This window comes from Gobio gobio (assembly GCF_949357685.1).
Source record: "Gobio gobio genome assembly, chromosome: 3".
Lineage (NCBI taxonomy): Eukaryota > Metazoa > Chordata > Actinopteri > Cypriniformes > Gobionidae > Gobio > Gobio gobio.
In genome coordinates this window covers 46,889,193-46,909,416 of record NC_137099.1, presented here as the reverse complement: position 1 = coordinate 46,909,416, position 20,224 = coordinate 46,889,193, and the positions used below count along the sequence as shown (strand labels likewise).

At 41.2% G+C, this 20,224-nt stretch overlaps 1 protein-coding gene across 1 annotated transcript; it reads left to right on the top strand.

The window, feature by feature from the left end:
• Nucleotides 1-18,950: 18,950 nt before the first annotated feature.
• LOC307123028 (5-hydroxytryptamine receptor 4) lies at nt 18,951-20,012 on the top strand (the record flags this gene model as incomplete). The annotated part of the gene is made up of 1 exon (XM_079811399.1): nt 18,951-20,012. The coding sequence occupies one exon, from the start codon at nt 18,951-18,953 to the stop codon at nt 20,010-20,012; it is 1,062 nt and encodes a 353-aa protein (XP_079667525.1).
• Nucleotides 20,013-20,224: the final 212 nt, after the last annotated feature.

The following is a 20,224-nucleotide window of genomic DNA, read 5'->3' as shown; positions in this document are numbered from 1 at the left end:
TCTAACGTGACTTACGCTGCCTTCACGTGCAATCGGAAATTTGATAATTCCGACTTCTGAAGTCGTGATTACGAGCTCATTGCATTAAAGTTTCACAATGTGAGGGCGTTCATGTGCTATTTTTACCTAGGAAACTCGTATTTACGATAATTCCGATATCACGTGAAGGCAGCATTATTCCAGCGTGCGGGCAGACAGGGTTGCCAAGTTTTTACAACAAAACCCGCCCAATTGCTACTCAAAACTAGCCAAAAACAAGCCCAATAGCTTTCCAGGGGGGTTCTCCGGGAAAAAAATGGCATTTGGGGGGTAAAATATGTGTTATCTTGGCTGGGCTGCCTGCTAAAATTCGCGTTCCTGGGTCTGTATATCACATAATTGGGGTGGCATCAACCCACGGACTTGGGCAACACAGTGCAGTTCTGTGACATTTGACAACTAACGTTATGCGTCGCTCCGTTGCTCTGATTGGTTGTAGGTCTATCCAATTGAGGTCTTTCCTGGTTCGGTTGAAACACGCCCCATAATCACAGCCCAACGGAGCAGTATCAGACTCAAATTCTGACTAGAATTGAGTATGACGACGTCAGGCTATATTTGATGTTGAAAAGGTAAATTAGGGATTAGAACTGATTAAAGTAAAACATGAATAAGGGTTTTCACTATATTTTAGGCTTTGATAAAAGACTAAGATGTTGTAACTTTGCTAACTTACTTTCTCCAAAACATTCACATGGCAATTTGCAACTGTTATTTTGATGAATTGATGGCTAATTTGTAAAATTTTGTACGATCTGCTCATTGATGATTAGGCTTAGGGGGTGGACTTTCTTTGAAGAAGGTGAATATGTCTCAATGCAAATCACATTGTGCGATTTAATATGAAATCGTCACCTCCTAAAATAGTACACGAGATTGGGTTGATTTTCTGACGTTTTACTGATGCACAACTGACATGCCACTATTTGTGAAGTTTTTAGACATCCAAAATCAAGTATTTTGACTCTAATATCTCATGAATACTTAATAAAATTAAAATCCCTCATGAATACTTTATTCATATCACTTAAAAATAAGCTGCACTTGCATTGTCACTCCAAGATATTTTTAATTTACTAAAAGCCTAATAAGGCATACTGTTAAAATGCCAAAAATGAAGTAAAACACTGGCTCTTTGCCTGATTAAATAGCTTATTTTACAAAGTTTAATTAACTTAAGTTTTTTTATATACCATTTCTTTTTACACATAATGCTATTCTATTAATATTTAATAAAATGTAACATATATTATTGATCTTCAGAATTTTATTTTCCATTTTTACCTTCATAAAAAAAAAATTGTACTATAATGTTCATGTTAAATATATAAAATAATAATATACTTTAATATACACAAATTCTGTTTGGAAAAGATCAAATTCCTCATTAATACTTTATTTATATCACTTAAAGATACAATGTGAGCTGCTGTTCAGAATTCAAAGTTAATCATGTTTGTCTTGTAATTCATTTCTTGCTCAGGTTGCTGCCTGCTTCCTGCAATATAGTATGTAATGTATCACTTAAGTGTCAACGGCACTCATCCAAGACCACTTTAGCAATTTCCCTCCGCTTAAGATTCTTGTCACGGAAGTTGGATCAGTGTCCTTTGAGAGGCGCTTTCTTGCAATGAGCCGCGACCCCAAAATGGGTGAATTGTTTTACGCATTGAAAGTGCTGATGGGGTAACTTCCTCCTCATGATCACCCTGTTGTGTTGGTGGTCATTGTTGTTATAAGCATCATACAGGTCATGTTTACAGTAGAAACGGTTTGTGCAGTATGTTTTCTTTGGCCTTATGCCTGGTTGGCACTGGCATTCTCTGGGCAATCATTGGCTGGATGAGGAATTATAGGCGGGATTAATTCATATTGTATATGATTGAAGCAGTGTTCAGTGAGAAGGTTCTGTAGGAGACGGGCCTGTGCTTTCCCGGCTGACCTGTGACCGGCTCCCATCAAGACTGTCAATGTCTCCCTGCTGACCATTCAACAATTATGGGTTTGTTTACTTCTGTGATGACCCTGATAAGCGGCTGCTGTGAGTGGTTTTAAATACTTGGGGCAGATCATTGTTCTTGCTACATAGATGCAACTGAACAGGAGAGTTTTAACCCAAACATCCTGGAGCAGATTGAAGGATATCCTGCTTTCTTCAGCCAGTAAAAGGCAAAGATTGTCAATGTTATTGTTATTGTAAAAAGAAACAAAAGAAAGAAAAAAAGATATAATGCACAATGTGCAGTTTTTGTAACACTTAGTTTCTTTGAAGCTTGTATAAGCTGCATTTGCAGTGTAGCTCCAAGATACATCTTTCATTTACTAAGAGCATAATAACACATACGGTAATACGGTTTTGAAATGCCAAAAATTATTTTATATATTGACTCTTTGATCAAATAGCTGTGTTTATTTTACATATTTTAATCAGTTTTTACCATTTCTTTTTAAACAAATTAAATAATACTTACAGTTCCCATTCATTCTGTCACTTCCAATGCCACGTCGGAGACCGACGAATAGGACTCTCGCTTGCAAGAGCCAATCTACTTCGAGTGTAACTAAACGAGCCACTGGACATTGGCATGCAATGATTGCACCAGTTGCTCATGCCACACAGCGCAGGTATAAATGAGGCACAGGTGCTTGCATCAAATTAGCTTTTTGCTTCAGAGCCGAGTGGTGGATGGTTCGTCCTGATATCACTATCTACAAAGCAGTGGAACTGACTGAGCCTGCCTTTTGGAAGTGAATCTCTTCAGTCGGTGTTGGTGTGACAGCACAGCAGCGGGTCGCATGGTTTTCATACTGTCTCTCTTTTTTGTTCGTAAGAGCAAACACAAAGGCTGTTCTCACAGCTGGTTCGGTGCGCTAGGTGGAGAGTGCTAAAAAGCCGTTACGGCTGGTAAGAGAGCTCCTTCGTGAGAGAGAATGCGCACGGTCAGGCTGGCTGGCTATGAGCCCAAGGTTCCTACCACTTCCTTCAGGGACCAGGTAGTGAACCTGCAAATGCTGCCCCCGGAGGAGGCAGACACAGCCCTAGTTTTGCTCTGTCCTGTCTGCGCTCTGCGGCTGTACATGGATAGAACGCAAGGCTTCAGGACCTCAGATCAGCTATTGGTTTGTCATGGAGGTCAGCAAAAGGGAAAGGCTGTCTCCAAGCAGAGGATGGCCCCGTGGATAGCAAGCACAAAGCACAAGGTGTGCCTTGCCCGCTCAGGGTGCGAGCACACTCTACTAGAAGTGTTGCATCCTCCTGGGCGCTGGCACATGGCGCCTCGCTGTCAGACATCTGTAGAGATGCGGGCTGGGTGACACCCAACACGTTTCCTAGATTCTATAGCCTACGTGTAGAGCCGGTTTCCTCTCATGTTCTCTTTGTTCTCACCTTAAACGGGTAGAAGCACTGAGAGGCCCTCGCTCTTGTCGGCTTGCTGCGCTATGACGCTATATTCTCCAGAAGCAAACTCTGTCGAGTCCTCCATCACCCACTGTGCCAGACGTGACGGAACGTCTTTGCCGCTGAATCCTTGAGAACCGGTACTGGGCTGGGGTTATATGAGTGACCCTGCGGGGATCTCATATATTTTTCCACGGTCGCTCCTAAACGAAAGCCCGTGTCTTTCCCTTGGGAGAGTCCCCCAGTCCCTTTCAGTGGGGCTGGAGGGGCTTCTCGGTTACAGGACCCCCACTGATAGATGGACGGATGGACGGACGGACAAACAGATAGATAGACAGACAGATGGACGAACATATAGATAGATAGATAGATAGATAGATAGATAGATAGATATATAGATAGATAGATAGATAGATAGATAGATAGATAGATAGATAGATAGATAGATAGATAGATAGATAGATAGATAGATCAGTGTGTGCAACAATGTAATATAGGCTGTGATTACCGTCAATGAATTCTGCTGATTTATAGTCATACAGTATCCTTAATCATATTCATAATTAACAAAATTCTCATTATGCAGGGCTCAGTGCAACACATCCCTGCCTGTTGGTCTCAATCTGCTTATTCAATAGCGCAGATGCTCTGTGCCTCTCCTGACAAACACTCACATTACATATGAATGACTGGGCTGGAGACGCCGCTGGCCAAGGAGTGAGTGTGCCTTTTATCTGGGAGCAATTGAAAACCCCACATGTTTAATTAAAGCTCATCCTACACACTTGAAGGACTTGAGCACAGACAGACGCTCCAGGTATCTGGAGGGCAGTTTCACCTGTCAGATGTAGCTCAGCAGGGTGTTCTGGAGGGGAGAGGGACACGCATAGCTCCTCATGTGTATGTCTGGCTTCTTATATTCTGATTGTGGTGAGAGAGACTTGTGTGCTAAAGGAATTACATGAGTAGATGAGATGGCGGGAATGATAAGCAGGGTTACATGTTGCTGGATAAAATATACATGTCAAGCCAAGTCAAATTTATCAATGCAGCTTTACAGAAAAACTGAATTTCTATAAAGAGCTGGGTTATAATATAGTTGGGTTTTGTGACTAAATTAAAATCAGGCATTTGAGAGGTTTGAGGCCCAGAGATTTGCTATATAGTACAGTATGTATGTGAATGTGTATGGAGTACAGAGAGCGTGCCAGCATTCCTTTTAATTAATTCACACATTTTCTTTTGGCAAATACAGTATTTTTTATACAAGTTTAGATTCTGTTTTTTATCTGGAAAATGTGTAAACATAAGTTAAGCCAATAGTAAAATTTTTGAGTTAAAATGTGTTCAGACCATTGATCTATAGAGAACTGGATTGCTCATGGCGTCAAAAAAAGTGACGCCGCCGCGCCACCATATTGGCAGTCCCTAGTAAGCTCACACGTTCTATTGAATCAATAGGAAATTATATGATTTTACTGAGAAAACATTGCCTAAGGAGACACCGTTTTTATATATTAAGTCTCCCTGTACATTCTTACAGCACAAACGTCCTGAGCAGGTAAATGCTTATTCGGTTAAAGTCGGGAATTTCCCCTGCTTATTAAAAAGTTACGTTCATATTCCTTACAGTAGGGAACATCAGCTCGGCGGGCGGACAAGGCACCCTTGTATTACAAATGTCAAAGTGCGCATTTTAAAATCGGAATAAAGATTTATGCCTTGTAACCTTTAATGGCCTTGTACTGTTGTGTTTATGTATTTAGGTTGTGCTGTAGTATTGTTTTTATTCATACAGTAGGCTAACTGCAAATGTTTCAACAATGATTTTGTTATGCATTTAGAAGCTGTTAATGATTTAAACGATGGTTAAATTAATATTTATTTCAACAACATTGCATATGTCTTGTAAAATGACCGTAAAGAGGTAGTTTATTCGGATAAACACCACGTTTATTAACAACCAGCAACCACTATAACTTTGACATATTCATGTTCCCCTTAGACACCCCCCGTTGCGTCTCGTCACTCAGAATTAAAGCAACAGTGCAACAGTACACAATATCACATCACATGACATCTCCCCATTTTTCTGAAAATAAAGTCTTCTACTGTTGTAATAACAGAACAAACAGTTACATTTTCAGAAAACTGCACTCCTTTACTTAACTAGTTACTGTGCACATAGCTTCCTGGTTCTTTACAGGTCAAGCCTGACAACAGGTTTTTCTGACTCGTCCAGACCTATTAAGTATCAGTCCATGCTTTGGAGTAGGAAATGTGTCCCTGTTTGGGTTGGTATAGTCTCTGTTGTATCAGTAGGTGTAGGCTGAATGGCAACAGTCGATTTTGTTTGTGGTGAATGTGTGTGTACAGTCTGTTTTGTTGTCAGTGTTGGTATTGGCACTGCTTGAAGATGACATCGGTTACGTCTCAGTACTGCTCCTTGTTCCGTCCTGATAACATAGGAACGAGGTGTTGCCTCTTTCTTGCCTGATCACTGGCGGTGAAGCCCAGACCTTCTTGTGGTCCAGCTTGGTAAGAACAGTGTCACCTAGTCTCAGTGCTGACAGATTTTTAGCTCCATTACGACGATTGTAATAGAAAGCTGTCTGTCTTTCTCCATTTTGTCTTTCAGCATGACAGACTTCCTGTTTGGCCCCCTGGGTTGAAGATTCTTCTCTAGGCTTCCCATAAGAAGCTCTGCTGGACTGACTCCTGTAGTCATGTCAACTTTATTTATATAGCGCTTTTTACAATGCTATAGTGGCACAGGGGGTCGATCGGTATCACATTAGAGCTACCAAAGGATTTGTCTGCTTCAGGATTCTTTTTGCAATCTGCACAGCCCTTTGAATGTGACCGTTACCCTGAGGATGGTGAGGACTTGAAGTAATGTGTTTGAAATCCAGTCGCTTAGCTAGTTAGAGAACTGAGGGCCGATGTCACTCACCACCTCATCCGCCTCACCACCTCATCTCATCCACCAATCCCGAATTCCTGGCCACCACACTGACTCCTGTCCTCTCTCTCTTGACTTTGTAAGGCCGTGGTAACCTTCGACCCCCAAGTCCACAACTGCTTGCATCAGCTGAGACAGCAGTGGTCTTAGTGACATCAAAATATGCGAGAACTGGTGCCTTCATGAGCAGCTCTTTGATGGTTTCAAGCGCTGTCTGCTGCGTGTGTGTCCACATCCACAAACTGTTCTGTCGGAGTAGTTCGTACCTCCCCAAATAATTCACAATGCCTAGTACCCTTTTCAGTTCCTACTCATTTTGTGGTGGTGGCAGCTGTCCAATGGCAAAGATAGCCTTCAACTTTTGTGTGACGTGAAATTTCGTTGTGGAAGGTAGGCTTCCCTTTGGGATCTCGAGTGCTCCAGAGATCTTCCATAGGGCTGGAGGGGGTAGAGGTCTTCAGAATCAGAATCTCCAGAAATCTAGAATAGTAATCAGATACGATTATAAATTCTGTCCACGATGTTCAAAAAGATCAGCTGCAATCCTTTTCTAGGGCCGTTCTGGGAGTGGTGTGGAGATCAGGGGCTCTTTCCTAGCACCCTTTTCAGTTCCTGCTCATTTTGGGGTGGTGGCAGCTGTCCGATGGCATCCACCTTTTCTGGATCTGGCCGCACCCCTGTCTCATTAATAAGGTGACCCAGGAACCGAAGTTAGCTTTGTCTGTATGTGCATTTCTCAGGATTCAGTTTTAACTCTGTAGACTCCAAGGACTCTAAAGAAGATAACTTTTGCACCGTTCTCATTTTACTGCTTCATGCAGTCTTGACTTTTGAGATCAATGCATATGCATGCTTTGCTATTTTTCTTCAGAACGGAAACTATCAGCGCACACCATTCAGTTGGTTGTCCCCTTCTTAATAACGCCATTTGTCTCCATCCTCAGCAGCTCCTCTTTCACCTTTTGCAGCATTGGTATTGGAACACGCCTCGCAGTGTGTACTGCACATGGCTGCGCTGAATTTTGACGGGGTCTGTTTTTAGTGTGCCGTGCTCACCAAACGCATCATAATTTTCAAGGGCCACTCTGTTTGCCTCCTCCACTCTCCTTACAAGATTCATGTCAGCGGATAGAATCCGACTCAACAGGTTATTTACATTGTATCCACGGACCACATAGGCAATGGGTATATTTGACAATGGATTTGACTGTCCTTTGTACACTGCAGTGGTTTAGAACTGACCCAGGCAGACTAGCTTCAATCCAGGGTTATCCAGTGTAAAATTAGTTGGCTCTAGTGCATTTACTGGGGCTAATTTGCTGAAAGTTTCTACCGCCACAATGTTTACATCGGCCCCGTGTCTATTTAGAATTTTACAGTGGTCGCCCCAATCAGGAGCTGCACCATCCACTGCTCTTCAAGTTTATTTACATTATAAACTGAACCCAGAAAATATGAACGTTGGTCTAAACATTCTGTGACTTCTCTCACTGACCTGTTAGTGTGGCAAACTCTGGCCAAGTGTCCGGTTTTGTGGCATTTACCTTTCTTGGCAGGGAAGCGCTCATCACTTGCATGCGCAGCATTTCCGCACTAGCCACATTTTCTTCATTTCATTTATTGTTTGTGCTAATGTGAGATCGGTGATTAACTGCAGCCTCTGAGAGAGATCTTTATCCAAGATGCCAACCACGATGCAGTCACAAATCATTTCGTCCCTCATGGCGCCAAATTCACAGTGCTTGGACAGCTCGTATAGCTTTCTGATTGCTCTCGCAATACTGACTTTATATCACACAATTCTGACTTTATATCTCACAATTCTGACTTTATATCACACAATTTTGACTCTATAACACGCAATTCTGACTTTATATCACACAATTATGACTTTATATCTCGCAATTATGACTTTATATCATGCAATTTTGACTTTATAACATGCAACTCTGACTCTATATCACAATTCTGACTTTATATCTCACAATTCTGACTTTATATCACGCAATTCTGACTTTATATCTGGCAATTCTGACTTTATAAAATGCAAGTCTGCCTTTATAACGCGCAATTCTGACTTTATATCATGCAATATGCCATAAATATGGCATGAAAACGGTCTCAGGTTACATATGTAACCTATGTTCCCTGAGAACAGGGAACGAGACACTGCGTCGGTTCGATGCTATGGGATGTAGCATCACAGCGTGTCAGGTGTCTGAAGTCACTATCAAATCACGGTAATCCTATTGACCAGCGACAGCCGATGACGTCATCAACGTGCGACCCGGAAGTATATAAGGGCGTCTTGCAAACACACATACATATTCATATTCACAACATATTCACCCGAATGCCACCAGGGAGGCCTGACCTGGTGCCCTTCATTTTGGACACTTCGGTTTGGCCAACCCTGTATGTTCAGAAACAGAGCCTCCGGACACCATGCCTCAGTGAGGCATCCAGACTGAGGGACTGAAAAAACTGGCAGTCCTTCTCAGCCCGAATCTCAGAGACGGGTATCCCAGAGAGCAATACTCAGTGCCTAACCTGGGGAACTTCTCCTTCAAGGAGGCCCAGAGAGGCCTACTACCTGATAGCAAGTTTTTCAAGGAGGCCTAAGGGAGGCCTACCACCTGATAGCAATTCATCCCGGCTGCCAGAGCATCCAAACTCGCCTTTATGGAGGCCTAGTGAGGCCTACTACCTGCCAGCAATGCATGCTGACCCCCCAAGCAGCTGAGTTCACCTTCAGGAAGGCCTGATGAGGCCTACAACCTGACAGCCAGCCAGGCTAGTTGTCCAGATGCCACACATTGGTATTTGCCTTCAGGGAGGCCTAGTGAGGCCTACCACCCGATAGCAAGTCACACTAGCTGCCCGAGCACCCCGACTCGGGAACTCACCTTCAAAGAGGCATAGTGAGGCCTTCTATCTGATAGCAAGCCTTTTAGGGAGGCCTGATGAGACCTACTGACAGCTAGCAACATATGCTAACTGTCAAAGTGACTGAGACTCAGAGCACCCCTCCAGAGAGGCCTAGTGAGGCGTACTAACTGATAGCAATTTATGCAAATTGTCAAGGTAACCAACAAGACCTTGGGGGCTTGCCTTCAAGGTGGCCTGGTGAGGCCTACCACCTGATAGCCAGTCAGGATTGCAGTCCAGATGCCACACATCGACACTCGCCTTCAAGGAGGCCTGGTGAGGCCTACCACCTGGTAGCAAGTTACAACTGACTGATAGGAACCCCTGACAGTTTGACCACTGGCTGACTAATACATTTCCTATTGATGGAGACTCGTCCTCAGGGAGGCTTCGTAGAGCCTACTAGCTGGTAACAAGTTTCCAGAAAAACCTAAGTCCTTGGGACGCATTTCACACAAAACTGGTGCTGCCCACAGGAGGCCTCTCAAGGCTAGCTACCTGGTCGCAACTGCTATGCATGCCAGACAGAGAAAGAGGGCGGGCTCTGACCAAATGACTCTCACTCTCACAAGCTGACAACACAGGGATGGTAGATGAGCTCAAATTCACGTAGTGAACAGCCAGAGGTGACAGTGCCTCAGCAACGCACCTCCATTATCCCTAACAGCCTAGGCCAACTAAACCAACATACCTAACTGAAAATCCAGTGTCAGTCTCTAGTAAACACACTCTAGAAGAGACAAACTACTCTAACCTGAAGTGGCTAAGGGAAGCGAAGACACCTAGTAAAACACCCCAAGCAGTAGCAAAAAACACTCCATTCTCCTAGAAGGGCATTCTACCGCTTAGTACTCTGCTAACATTCCAGTGGAAATGAGCGGCGGCCTCAACATAACTCTCGCCATGAGAGGAAGCCTAAGTTTACATACACATCCACAACATGAGCGGTGGCCTTCCCCGTGAATCCTCAAAGGGAAAAGCCAACACACACTCACATACACAGCCCAATCCTGGCGCTGTATTCAGTCACCAACAAGGGAAACCTTCAGTTAGCCCAACTTTATTCTTACCTTCCTACGGTGACAGAACCCATACTCTATACAGGGAACGAAGGTCTGTAAGAAATACATATTTTTAGTGTTATCCACACAAAATAGACCAACTCATCTCACCTGCGGCATGTAGAGCAAAGACTCACACACAGTTCTCATATGACCGCGGTGTTCTGTCGCACTTGCATGCCGGAAAGCGGCGCTCTCACTAACCAAGCCAAAGCGGGCCATCAGAACAAAGTTCCACTCATCATAGGCCCACCTCAGGCCTAAAGTAAGAAGCACCTGGGAATAAAATGGGAGATTAAAATGGAAGAAGGAGATGGCTAAGATATAAAACGCCCTCAAGGGAGGTGATCCATTACCAATGCCGACCGCGTTTGTCCTGGATCACATCCCTCAAATCCTTCTTCCGGCGGGAATCCCGTCTCCTCTAAGCCTTACTCCTCCACGGAGGGGGCTTACGAGAGGAGACGCTAGCCCTCTGGTCCTGCCTACGGCCCTCGGGCCATGAAGGACCAGGCCCCGCCTGCCTGGGTGTGGACGCGGATCTCAGTGGTATGCATGTCTTAAATGCAGCTGAGCGCGCCTTCGCCTCCCTGAACTTCCCAACCACCGCCTCCACGGAGGTGCCGAAAAGTTCAGATGCCAAAACCGTCTGCTTGGTGGCCCGGAGAGCCAGATCTGTGGTGCGGCGCAGCTCAGCGACCACCTCATGGGACAGCCCCGACCCCTGGTCGAGATCACCCAGCAGATCCACCTGGTACGCCTGCAACACCGCCATCGTGTGTAGGGCAGCACCAGCCTGACCCGCTGCTGCGTACTTGAAATATTCAAGCGATATTTCTTGAAACGAGTGAAAAAAAGATTGGATTGGGAAAGCTCTTGCTTCGTGTGGACAGGGCCTCAGTGAACAAGAGGAACTTAAATAGGAGACAGAAACGAGATAATTAACTAAACACAGTTGAACAGAACTTAACTAATGAGGGTAACCAAGGAAACAGACAAGTGACGGGAAACTAAGAAAAAGGAACATGTGACAGAATCAAAACACAACTGAAAGCTAAACTAAACAGACAGACATGTGACAACTACTCATTTGTCCTGCATTATTTAAATGCCTATTAATGACAGACCATTTTTCTAAAGTGTTTCTCTGTGTTCTTTGCTTGACATTGGCATCTTATGCAATAACTGAACATCTTGTTCACATTTTATATATATATATATATAAAATGGCCTGATTTTTTAGTTATCTTCTTTGTATATTTAAACACTCTCACTGTTTGAAAGTGGATTGTTTTAAATGCCTGGCACTTTGGTGGTATTATGGACTGTTTTTGCTTTTTGACATTTTAATGGATAATGCATTAAAAAAAGGACCACTGGCACTCATCCCATCTACGGCAAATTTTGTCTGCTCAGCCAACCTATGACACTGTTGTAGAGAAGAGCTGCCATGAGCAGATGTTCACAATAGATCCAAAAGAATATTTTATCTATCTATCTATCTATCTATCTATCTATCTATCTATCTATCTATCTATCTATCTATCTATCTATCTATCTATCTATCTATCTATCTATCTATCTATCTATCTATCTATCTATCTATCTATCTATCTATCTATCTATCTATCTATCTATCTATCTATCTATCTATCTATCTATCTATCTATCTATCTATCTATCTATCTATCTATCTATCCTTAGACAAAAATGATGCATTATTCACCATTATGCACAATATAAAGCAGAATTAGTTTAAGTGTGTGTGTTAGTGGTTCAGATGTGGATATTCACACCTGGATATTTTAGACTTTAAGCCCCACAAAAGTTACCCAAATGTGTGTATTCATTGTTATCGGATAACTTAAAGATCCAGACAATAATCCGACAAGATCTCTGTGGAGTCGTGTGGGCACAGATTCTGTATGGGCCTGGAACTAAACTCATCCTGAGATCAGAGCGGAATGCAGCGTGTTTACTGATGTTATCTGTCAAATCCAGAATCTCAACACAGCAGAATGTATCCTACAGCTTAGGAAAAGCAATTATTTCATCTGATTCAAACATCAAGCACAATTTAGAAATCATGTAACCTCTCTGTTTATTACCCCGTGACTTTGATGTCTGCATTAGCCACACTGAGAAACAGTGAACAGTGCAGGAAATCTGTCGGTTGTGAGGATTATTTGCATAACAATGCCCAACTCTTAATACCCAACACACAGGCACCCACACACACACGCCCCGCCTACATTCTGATCAAGAGGACCGTTTTAGTGCTTATTAATGTGGCGTATTCAAAATAACACACGCACAGATACTTTACCATCCTTACTTTACAGATGGAGCTGCCACTCGTCTATTCATCCAGAAGAAATGGAGGAAACAAGAAGAGTCAGATAAACATGGCATTGTAAAGAAAGAAGAAACACTTCCATTTAGGTGAGTAGATCATCTCTGATTTGACATGTAAAACTAGATTGTGATTTTAACATGCTAAATATAATAATAATAATAATAATAATAATAATAATAATAATAATAATAATAAACAGTAACAATATTAAATTATTATTATTACTATAACTCTCCCATGATTCCAGTATTTGTATGGGGTATTTAATCATGCTAATACTACTACTACTTTATAGTATTTATTATTATTAATAAAAAAATAATAATAATAAACAATTATATCAGTGTTCAGCACTGTTATTTTTATTTTTATTTAGTTTAAATAATCATGGTCCCTGAATGTTCTCTCTGATCCCATTTATGATTGACAGGTTTGTTTGTCTCCTTGTTAGTGTGGGAAGGTGAGTTTTATGTGGCCCCTTTTTTTTAGATAATAAATATGTCTGACTCAAATGGTCATTTCTGGCCGGTCCAGTCTCTCCCTCCAATTCCTTGAAAGTAAAGTAAAAACATATTTTAAGTGAGTTGGCAGAATGCAGCGGTTTGATTTGGGTCAATTGTTTAGCTTGGAACGCTCCAGAGAATGGTTTTGTTCAAGAATAACAAACAAAGCAAATGATAGCACAATCATATTGGATTTGCAGTGGCTTTAGTTTAAATATAGTGATCAAAGGGATGAATGGCAAGACATTTGTAATAACTCCAGTAGTGGTTAGTTAAGTTCAAGGATATACACAAATGAAAAGTGTTTGGGTATTGTCTCTCATGATAACCGAGGGAGAGATTTTGTTATGGAACAGTTGAGTGCTCTGTTATGGTTTGCATGTCTTTATGAACTGGATCAAAATTGGCCCCATATCTTTATTATGCACTTAGAATTAGTCAGTGTTTACATCTCTAATGTGAAGCGTGCACAGGGTTGAGTTTAATTGGTTGTGTCTGAAATGGGGAACGACCACACATGAAGACACCTGTACAGTATCTGTTTCTCCCTATGTTCCTTTTAGAGTATCTTTAAACTGTGTTCTCAGAAAATTGTCTTGATATTCAAGGGTTCTTACTGCAAGAGTGTCTGTACAGGATGTTCGCCTGCTGTGTCTGAGTGGCCAGAGGGATAGAGTGTGTTTGTGAACATATCTGTTAATGTATTTAATTGAACAGTGTCTGCAGTCCTAACCTCTGTCATTTTGTGAAATTTCTAATAAAACAAGGGAACAGAAAGAATTCTATTATTATCATTTAGCATTCTTCTCATCCCATTACTTTTCAGTGTAAATTGACCTATAACACGTGCAATATTTCAGGCACAGAAGGCCATTTGGCATTCCTCTATTTTTATAGCCAGTCTTTATACTCTTTATACAGTCGCTAAGATTTTGTTATAGTGACACGTCTACAGCATGCACAAATTGTATTATTCATTAAACGATAAAACAATAGCCCGCGGATGAATGAAAATGTAGGCCGGTCTAATGTCGTTCTAAACCAGTATATGCTGTTATATTATATGGTGATTTTTGAAATAATCTTTATGCAGATTTTCATAAAAGCACCTATGACATTTTTGGCAGCACCAAAAAGAAAACCCCCCACATAATTAGTCCATACGACTTGCTGTGTGCTATATTCCATATTCAAAATGTGGAGTGAAAGCATAAAAAAGTCATACATTTTATGCTGTTTTTTGTCCTTTTTGGAGCTGGACAGATGTGGTCACTAATGAACTGCTACTGTATATCGAAAGAAATGTGAAAAAAAGATTTTGTGTTCCACTGGGGGAAAAAAAACAGCAAACAGTTAAAGACAGAATTAATATTTTTGGGTGAATTTTTGGTAACACTTTACTATAGGGATTAGTTAGTAGAGGTTTTTTTTAACATTAATATGAGTTCCCCTAGCCTGTATATGGTCCCCAAGTGGCTAGAAATTTCGATAGGTGTAAACCTAGTTCTGGCTGTAATGCTCTGCCTTTGAGAAAATGAGAGCTCAGGCGAGTCGATCTGGAATCTTCCCTGTTATGACGTCATACCAGGAAAGGTTACCTCCCCTTCCTCTGCTTTGCCCGCCCAGAGAATTTGGAGAAAATGGATTCAGTTTATCAGTCGCAATGTCATCACAGGCTTTTACCATATGGATTCGACACCCAATAAGGAGGAAGAAGACAGGGTCGCATGGCTGGGATGGCTGGGTGTTTATTAAGAGCTCTCAGATACAAAATAAACTTGCTTTCTCAAAAACTCGGTACAATAAAACTTTCTCAGCTATCTTTCCCCAGCTCTCTGTCTCTCTGCTCCATGAGTGCCCAGTCCGTCTCTCTCTGGACTGGCAGTGCTTGCAGAGTCTGACGGTGTCTCGCTAAACCACGCACCCTCCGCCACATAATCTAATACTCATTTCAAATGCAAAGATGTCAGCCAATCACAACAGTGGCCGTTTTCACTGAAGTTTCACAGCAGACACTCCTCTTGAAACAGAGCATTGAAGCCAGAGGGCTAATATCAGTATAGAAAAAATGCCTTTTATTTCTAAATAGGAAATTTTTTAATGTCAAAACCATACTAACAATATGAGTACACCTCAGGAAATATTATAAAATAATAAAAAAATCCATGCCATGGGACCTTTAAAGTGGACATATCATGAAAATCTGACTTTTTATGTATTTAAGTGCTATAATCGGGTCCCCAGTGCATCTACCAACCCAGAAAACATGAAAAAGGACAAACCAGTAACTTTGTTTTGTTAAGCTTTTTTTTCTGCAAGCATGTGAAAAAACAAGCCGCTCAGATTTCTCTCCCCTTCTGACGTAGGAAGGGGATCTATATTACCAGCCCTTAATCTGGACGTTTCCACCCACGGCACTGACGGACTGTTCCATATTAGCATAGTTTCCGCCCTAAGCCAGTTGTATACACTGTCCTCCATTTTCTCCGCGCTTGAGCTGCTGTAGCGACAACAATGTCTTGTAAGCAATGCAGGTGCTGTAATAAGTTAGACTGAACGCCATGTAGGTCAATAACAACTGCTTTTATTCGTCACCGCTCTCACGGTATGTCCTCGACTATTAGTGCCCTCACCTGGTAAGTAACAGGTGCATTGCCTGAACGAGGGACAATTCAAGGCAGGTTTTGCTAAAAAGTTGGATGGATCAGTACCAAATGTTCGTGATCCAGCTTATAGTCTCCTGAGCGATACTGGTGACGGCAGTAATAAAAGGGAGAGCACGCACATTATTACAGTTCATCAGAGTTGTTTTACGGATATAAAGTGCACCAGTTACCCCGAAAAGGCATATGGTCTGTATATATTTGTTTACTGTTAGTTGTAAGGAGTGTTTTTGTGTAATTCGCTGTGTATGTTGATGATAATGCAAGGGAGAGAGAGAGTGTTTATGGACAAGACTTTAATGCACACTTCTTGTACTGTGTTTTATTCAGCTCTTACAGTGATTTTCTGGAGTGAAAACTGACACTTCATCCAGGCCCGATTCTACGGGGGTGCTAAGCACCCTCAAACGCAAGCAAAAGCACCCTCAGTTGATACTGTAAGAATATTGGCGAAAAAGATTGGGCAGATTTGCATATTTGTGTCCAAGCTCTGGAGAGCGTCAAATGCATCTGCAGCGTGTTTTTGCAGGGGTGAGTAATGTAGCCAAACACAGTTGATCTCTTGAACGCGATCAGAGTCTATATTCAGTGCTGAGATAATGCAGGCTTGTGGAACCTCTCATTATCAAAGTCAAGACAGGATTTAAGTTAGAGATTTATTGTTGACATTTGTATAACATAACTTTGTGAGAACGCGATGAACTGACAAAGCAACAGCATTTTAGTGATCGTATAGCGATCTTGGCTCACTTTCGAGGCTAACATTCATTGAATAAAACTGTTGTTGCTAAGAGGACCGACGACCAAAGTTTCGGAAGTGACATCTAAATATAAATAACACTCTGCACGAGATAGAAATATCCTCCTGAGACCCAGATTAGAGGTTTTGCCTCTGTAGAGGACATTATTTAGCGAATTTGTCTGACAACATACACAGTTTTAAGTCTGGATATTCTTATGCAATTTGAGACATTTTTATAAAAATATTATTACACGTCTTTTTACATGACATATTGTCTCAAAACACATTAATATGCTAATTAGATACAGTGTATCGATGCATTGCATAGAATGGGAATGGCATTTATGGCCATGTTTACACACATATTGCATAAAGTAAAATGGTATATCAAATGATTCTGTATCTTTCATAACATTGAGAATCATCTTTATACAAAGTTTGGATTAAAAAAGAAGCTTGAAGCATACAAATTGATTGGTGAATGAAAAAAAATCCCATTGTTTTTGTCTATTCATGTCTTTTAATTTTCTCAATAAATAGTTCTGGTGTCCTCTACAGAGCAGAGGATATAGAATATAACATAGGATTTTTTTATGTTTATTATCCATTTATTTTTTATGCTCCAGTCCAAACAATGTAATGACCTAAATAAATCACATTCAATTATGCATTAAAGCAATGTAAAGGCAGATTAATAGATTAATGGACAAACATTTGAGGCAAAATATTTTTGAAATTCCAATTATTGGTAAAAGTGATAACTTGTAAATTAATAACCATTCATTTCTCACTGTACACAGCTATGGTGGAGCCGTTGCTTAGCCTGCACTTTACTAGAGCACCCTCAGTGATTTGATTCTGGAACCGGGCATGACTTCATCTTTTGTGTGATGAACAATAAACTTCATAAAACTCATCAGTTAAGTATTTTGAGCTAAAACTTCTCATACACATTCTAGGGACATCAGAGACTTATTTTACATCTTGTAAAAGGGGCATCCAATGTCCCCTTTAACTAGTTGCTTATTAGCATGCATACTACTAGGATATTGGCTGTTTATTATACTTATAAAGCACATATTAATGCCTTATTCTGCATGACCATATTCTACATCCCTTAATCCTACCCAATACCTAAACTTAAATGCTACAAAAACTAAAAGCAGTAAATTAGGAGTTTATTGAAGCAAAAGTCATAGTTAATAGTGAATATGTTCACCATACTAAAGTGTTACCTTTCTAACTTTTCTATTTGTGCTAATGTGGACAGTAAAAAATACTTTACAAAATTATAATAAGCAACTGCTAATCTCCGCACAGGAGCCATAAAAAAACTAAATTGTAATAGAATATCTTTTTTTTAATGGATATTAGTACCTACCTAGAACATTACCTCTCTCCCTGTCACATGGTCCCATTGGTGGTAATTAAATGTTTATTGTTACTGAACTAAAACCATTTTTTTGGCACATTTTTCTTCTCCGTCAAACATCCCCAGATGTTGTTTTCAGGTTCTGTCATGGGCTGGAAAACATGCCTGTCACTCACTAGGAACTGACACTCTGTTCTGCTTGACTGAATTTGAGATAATTCATTGGTGGTTTCAGTTAAACACGGCATACATTATACATGAAGAATGCGCAATGGCAGGTTTCTTCATTACATCTCAAATATGTTATTTTTAGAATGCCATTAATTATGTAACACATTACACCATCCCTTTGATTTGTTTCCGATAATGAAAAATATATGTGTCAGACTGCATGCTTTCAAACTTGTGTTTTTGCTCACATCCCAATAGGGACTAAGTTCAACTGTAACAATGCTGATGACATTTTACGTATGCGTGTTAAGTATAATCCCAAAGGTCAAGATGGGGCACACTGCAGGGATACAATTCCTGAGACAAGGTCGAGTTGAGAGGCTTTTTATGATTCTTGGCAGATACCCAGAACCAAAGGATCCAAAATATTGTTTTTATTGCCGATTTGGCTTAGGTTTTCCCAGTCTGTTCTGCTTTCCCAGCCTTACAGGAGCTTCAGGGGCAGTTGTCACTTAGCAAAAATTATTAATGGTGAAATAGACTGATTATTATTGTGTGGTGAAACGACACAGTCATTTTTGTTCTCATATATCAGTATGGCGGTTTATTAGCGACACTGGACAATATCTCAAACAAGCATTCTTGTTGGTCTTCTAAAACACAGCATGTTGTGAGATCAAACAAAGCATTAATCAATGAGCATGGGACTAAATCTTGATTGCATGTGTCTTGTTTATCACCAGGTTGAGCAGCATGGAAAACTCCTCGGAATGGAGCAACATTTCACTTGACGCCGATTTCGAGCCCTGTTCCACGTCGAGGAGCTCTGGTTCACGAGTCACCCTCTATATCTTCATCCTCGTTGGTATCGCCTGCACCGTTGTCGGAAACTTCCTGGTGGTGCTCGCCATTGCTTACTTCAAACAGCTGCAGTCCCCTACTAACTATTTCGTCATGTCTCTGGCTGTCGCTGATTTCCTGGTGGGCCTTGTGGTTATGCCGTACAGTATGGTCAGAACAGTTGAAGGATGTTGGTATTTCGGTCCAACCTTCTGCCATCTTCACTCCAGCTTGGATGTTATGCTCTGCACGGCCTCTATCTTCCATTTGAGCTGCATCGCTTTTGACCGTTATTACGCCGTCTGCAACCCCTTGGTGTATTCGTTTAAGATGTCCCTTAAACGTGTTGGTCTGCTGATTGTGGTTTGCTGGGCCATTCCTTTCCTCATCTCCTTCGGCCCAATCCTGCTCGGGCTGCACAAGCTTGGCGTGGACATTCCTTTGCCTGAGAACGTGTGCATCTTCTTAGTAAACCGCGTTTATGCTGTCATGGCATCCCTTGTTGCGTTTTACCTCCCTATGGTGACCATGTTGGTGGCCTACTGGAAGATCTACAAAGCAGCCAAGCGGCAAGCCATGCAAATAAGCGCAATGGAAGCGCAGATGGCGGCTGGTGTGGGCAAGGACTCGAGTAAGAAACAAAAACATCGCAACTCTATAAGGAGGGAAAGAAAAGCAGCCAAAACTCTAGGCATCATCATGGGGGTTTTCCTTCTCTTCTGGCTGCCCTTCTTTACTGTCAATATCGTTGATCCGTTCATTGAATACGGGACTGCTGGTGTGATATGGGATGTGTTCCTGTGGTTGGGGTACGTCAACTCCTCCCTAAACCCTTTTCTCTACGGTTTCTTCAACCGTTCATTCCGGAGGGCTTTCCTCATGATCATGGGTTGCAGGATATGTCTGTATGGCACAGCTCAAGGAACAGACCTCTCTCACTCAAAAAGAGATGCTAGTGAGCGCACAGACAATTAGTAGACTGTAGCGGCAGTATATTTGTTTTAATAAAATGCTCCAAACTTGTTATTGTCCAGCCCACACAGCAAGAAAAAAAATAAATAAAAAATAAAAAATATATATATATATATATATATATATATATATATATATATATATATATATATATATATATATATATATATATATATATATATATATATATATATATATATATAATTTTTTTTATT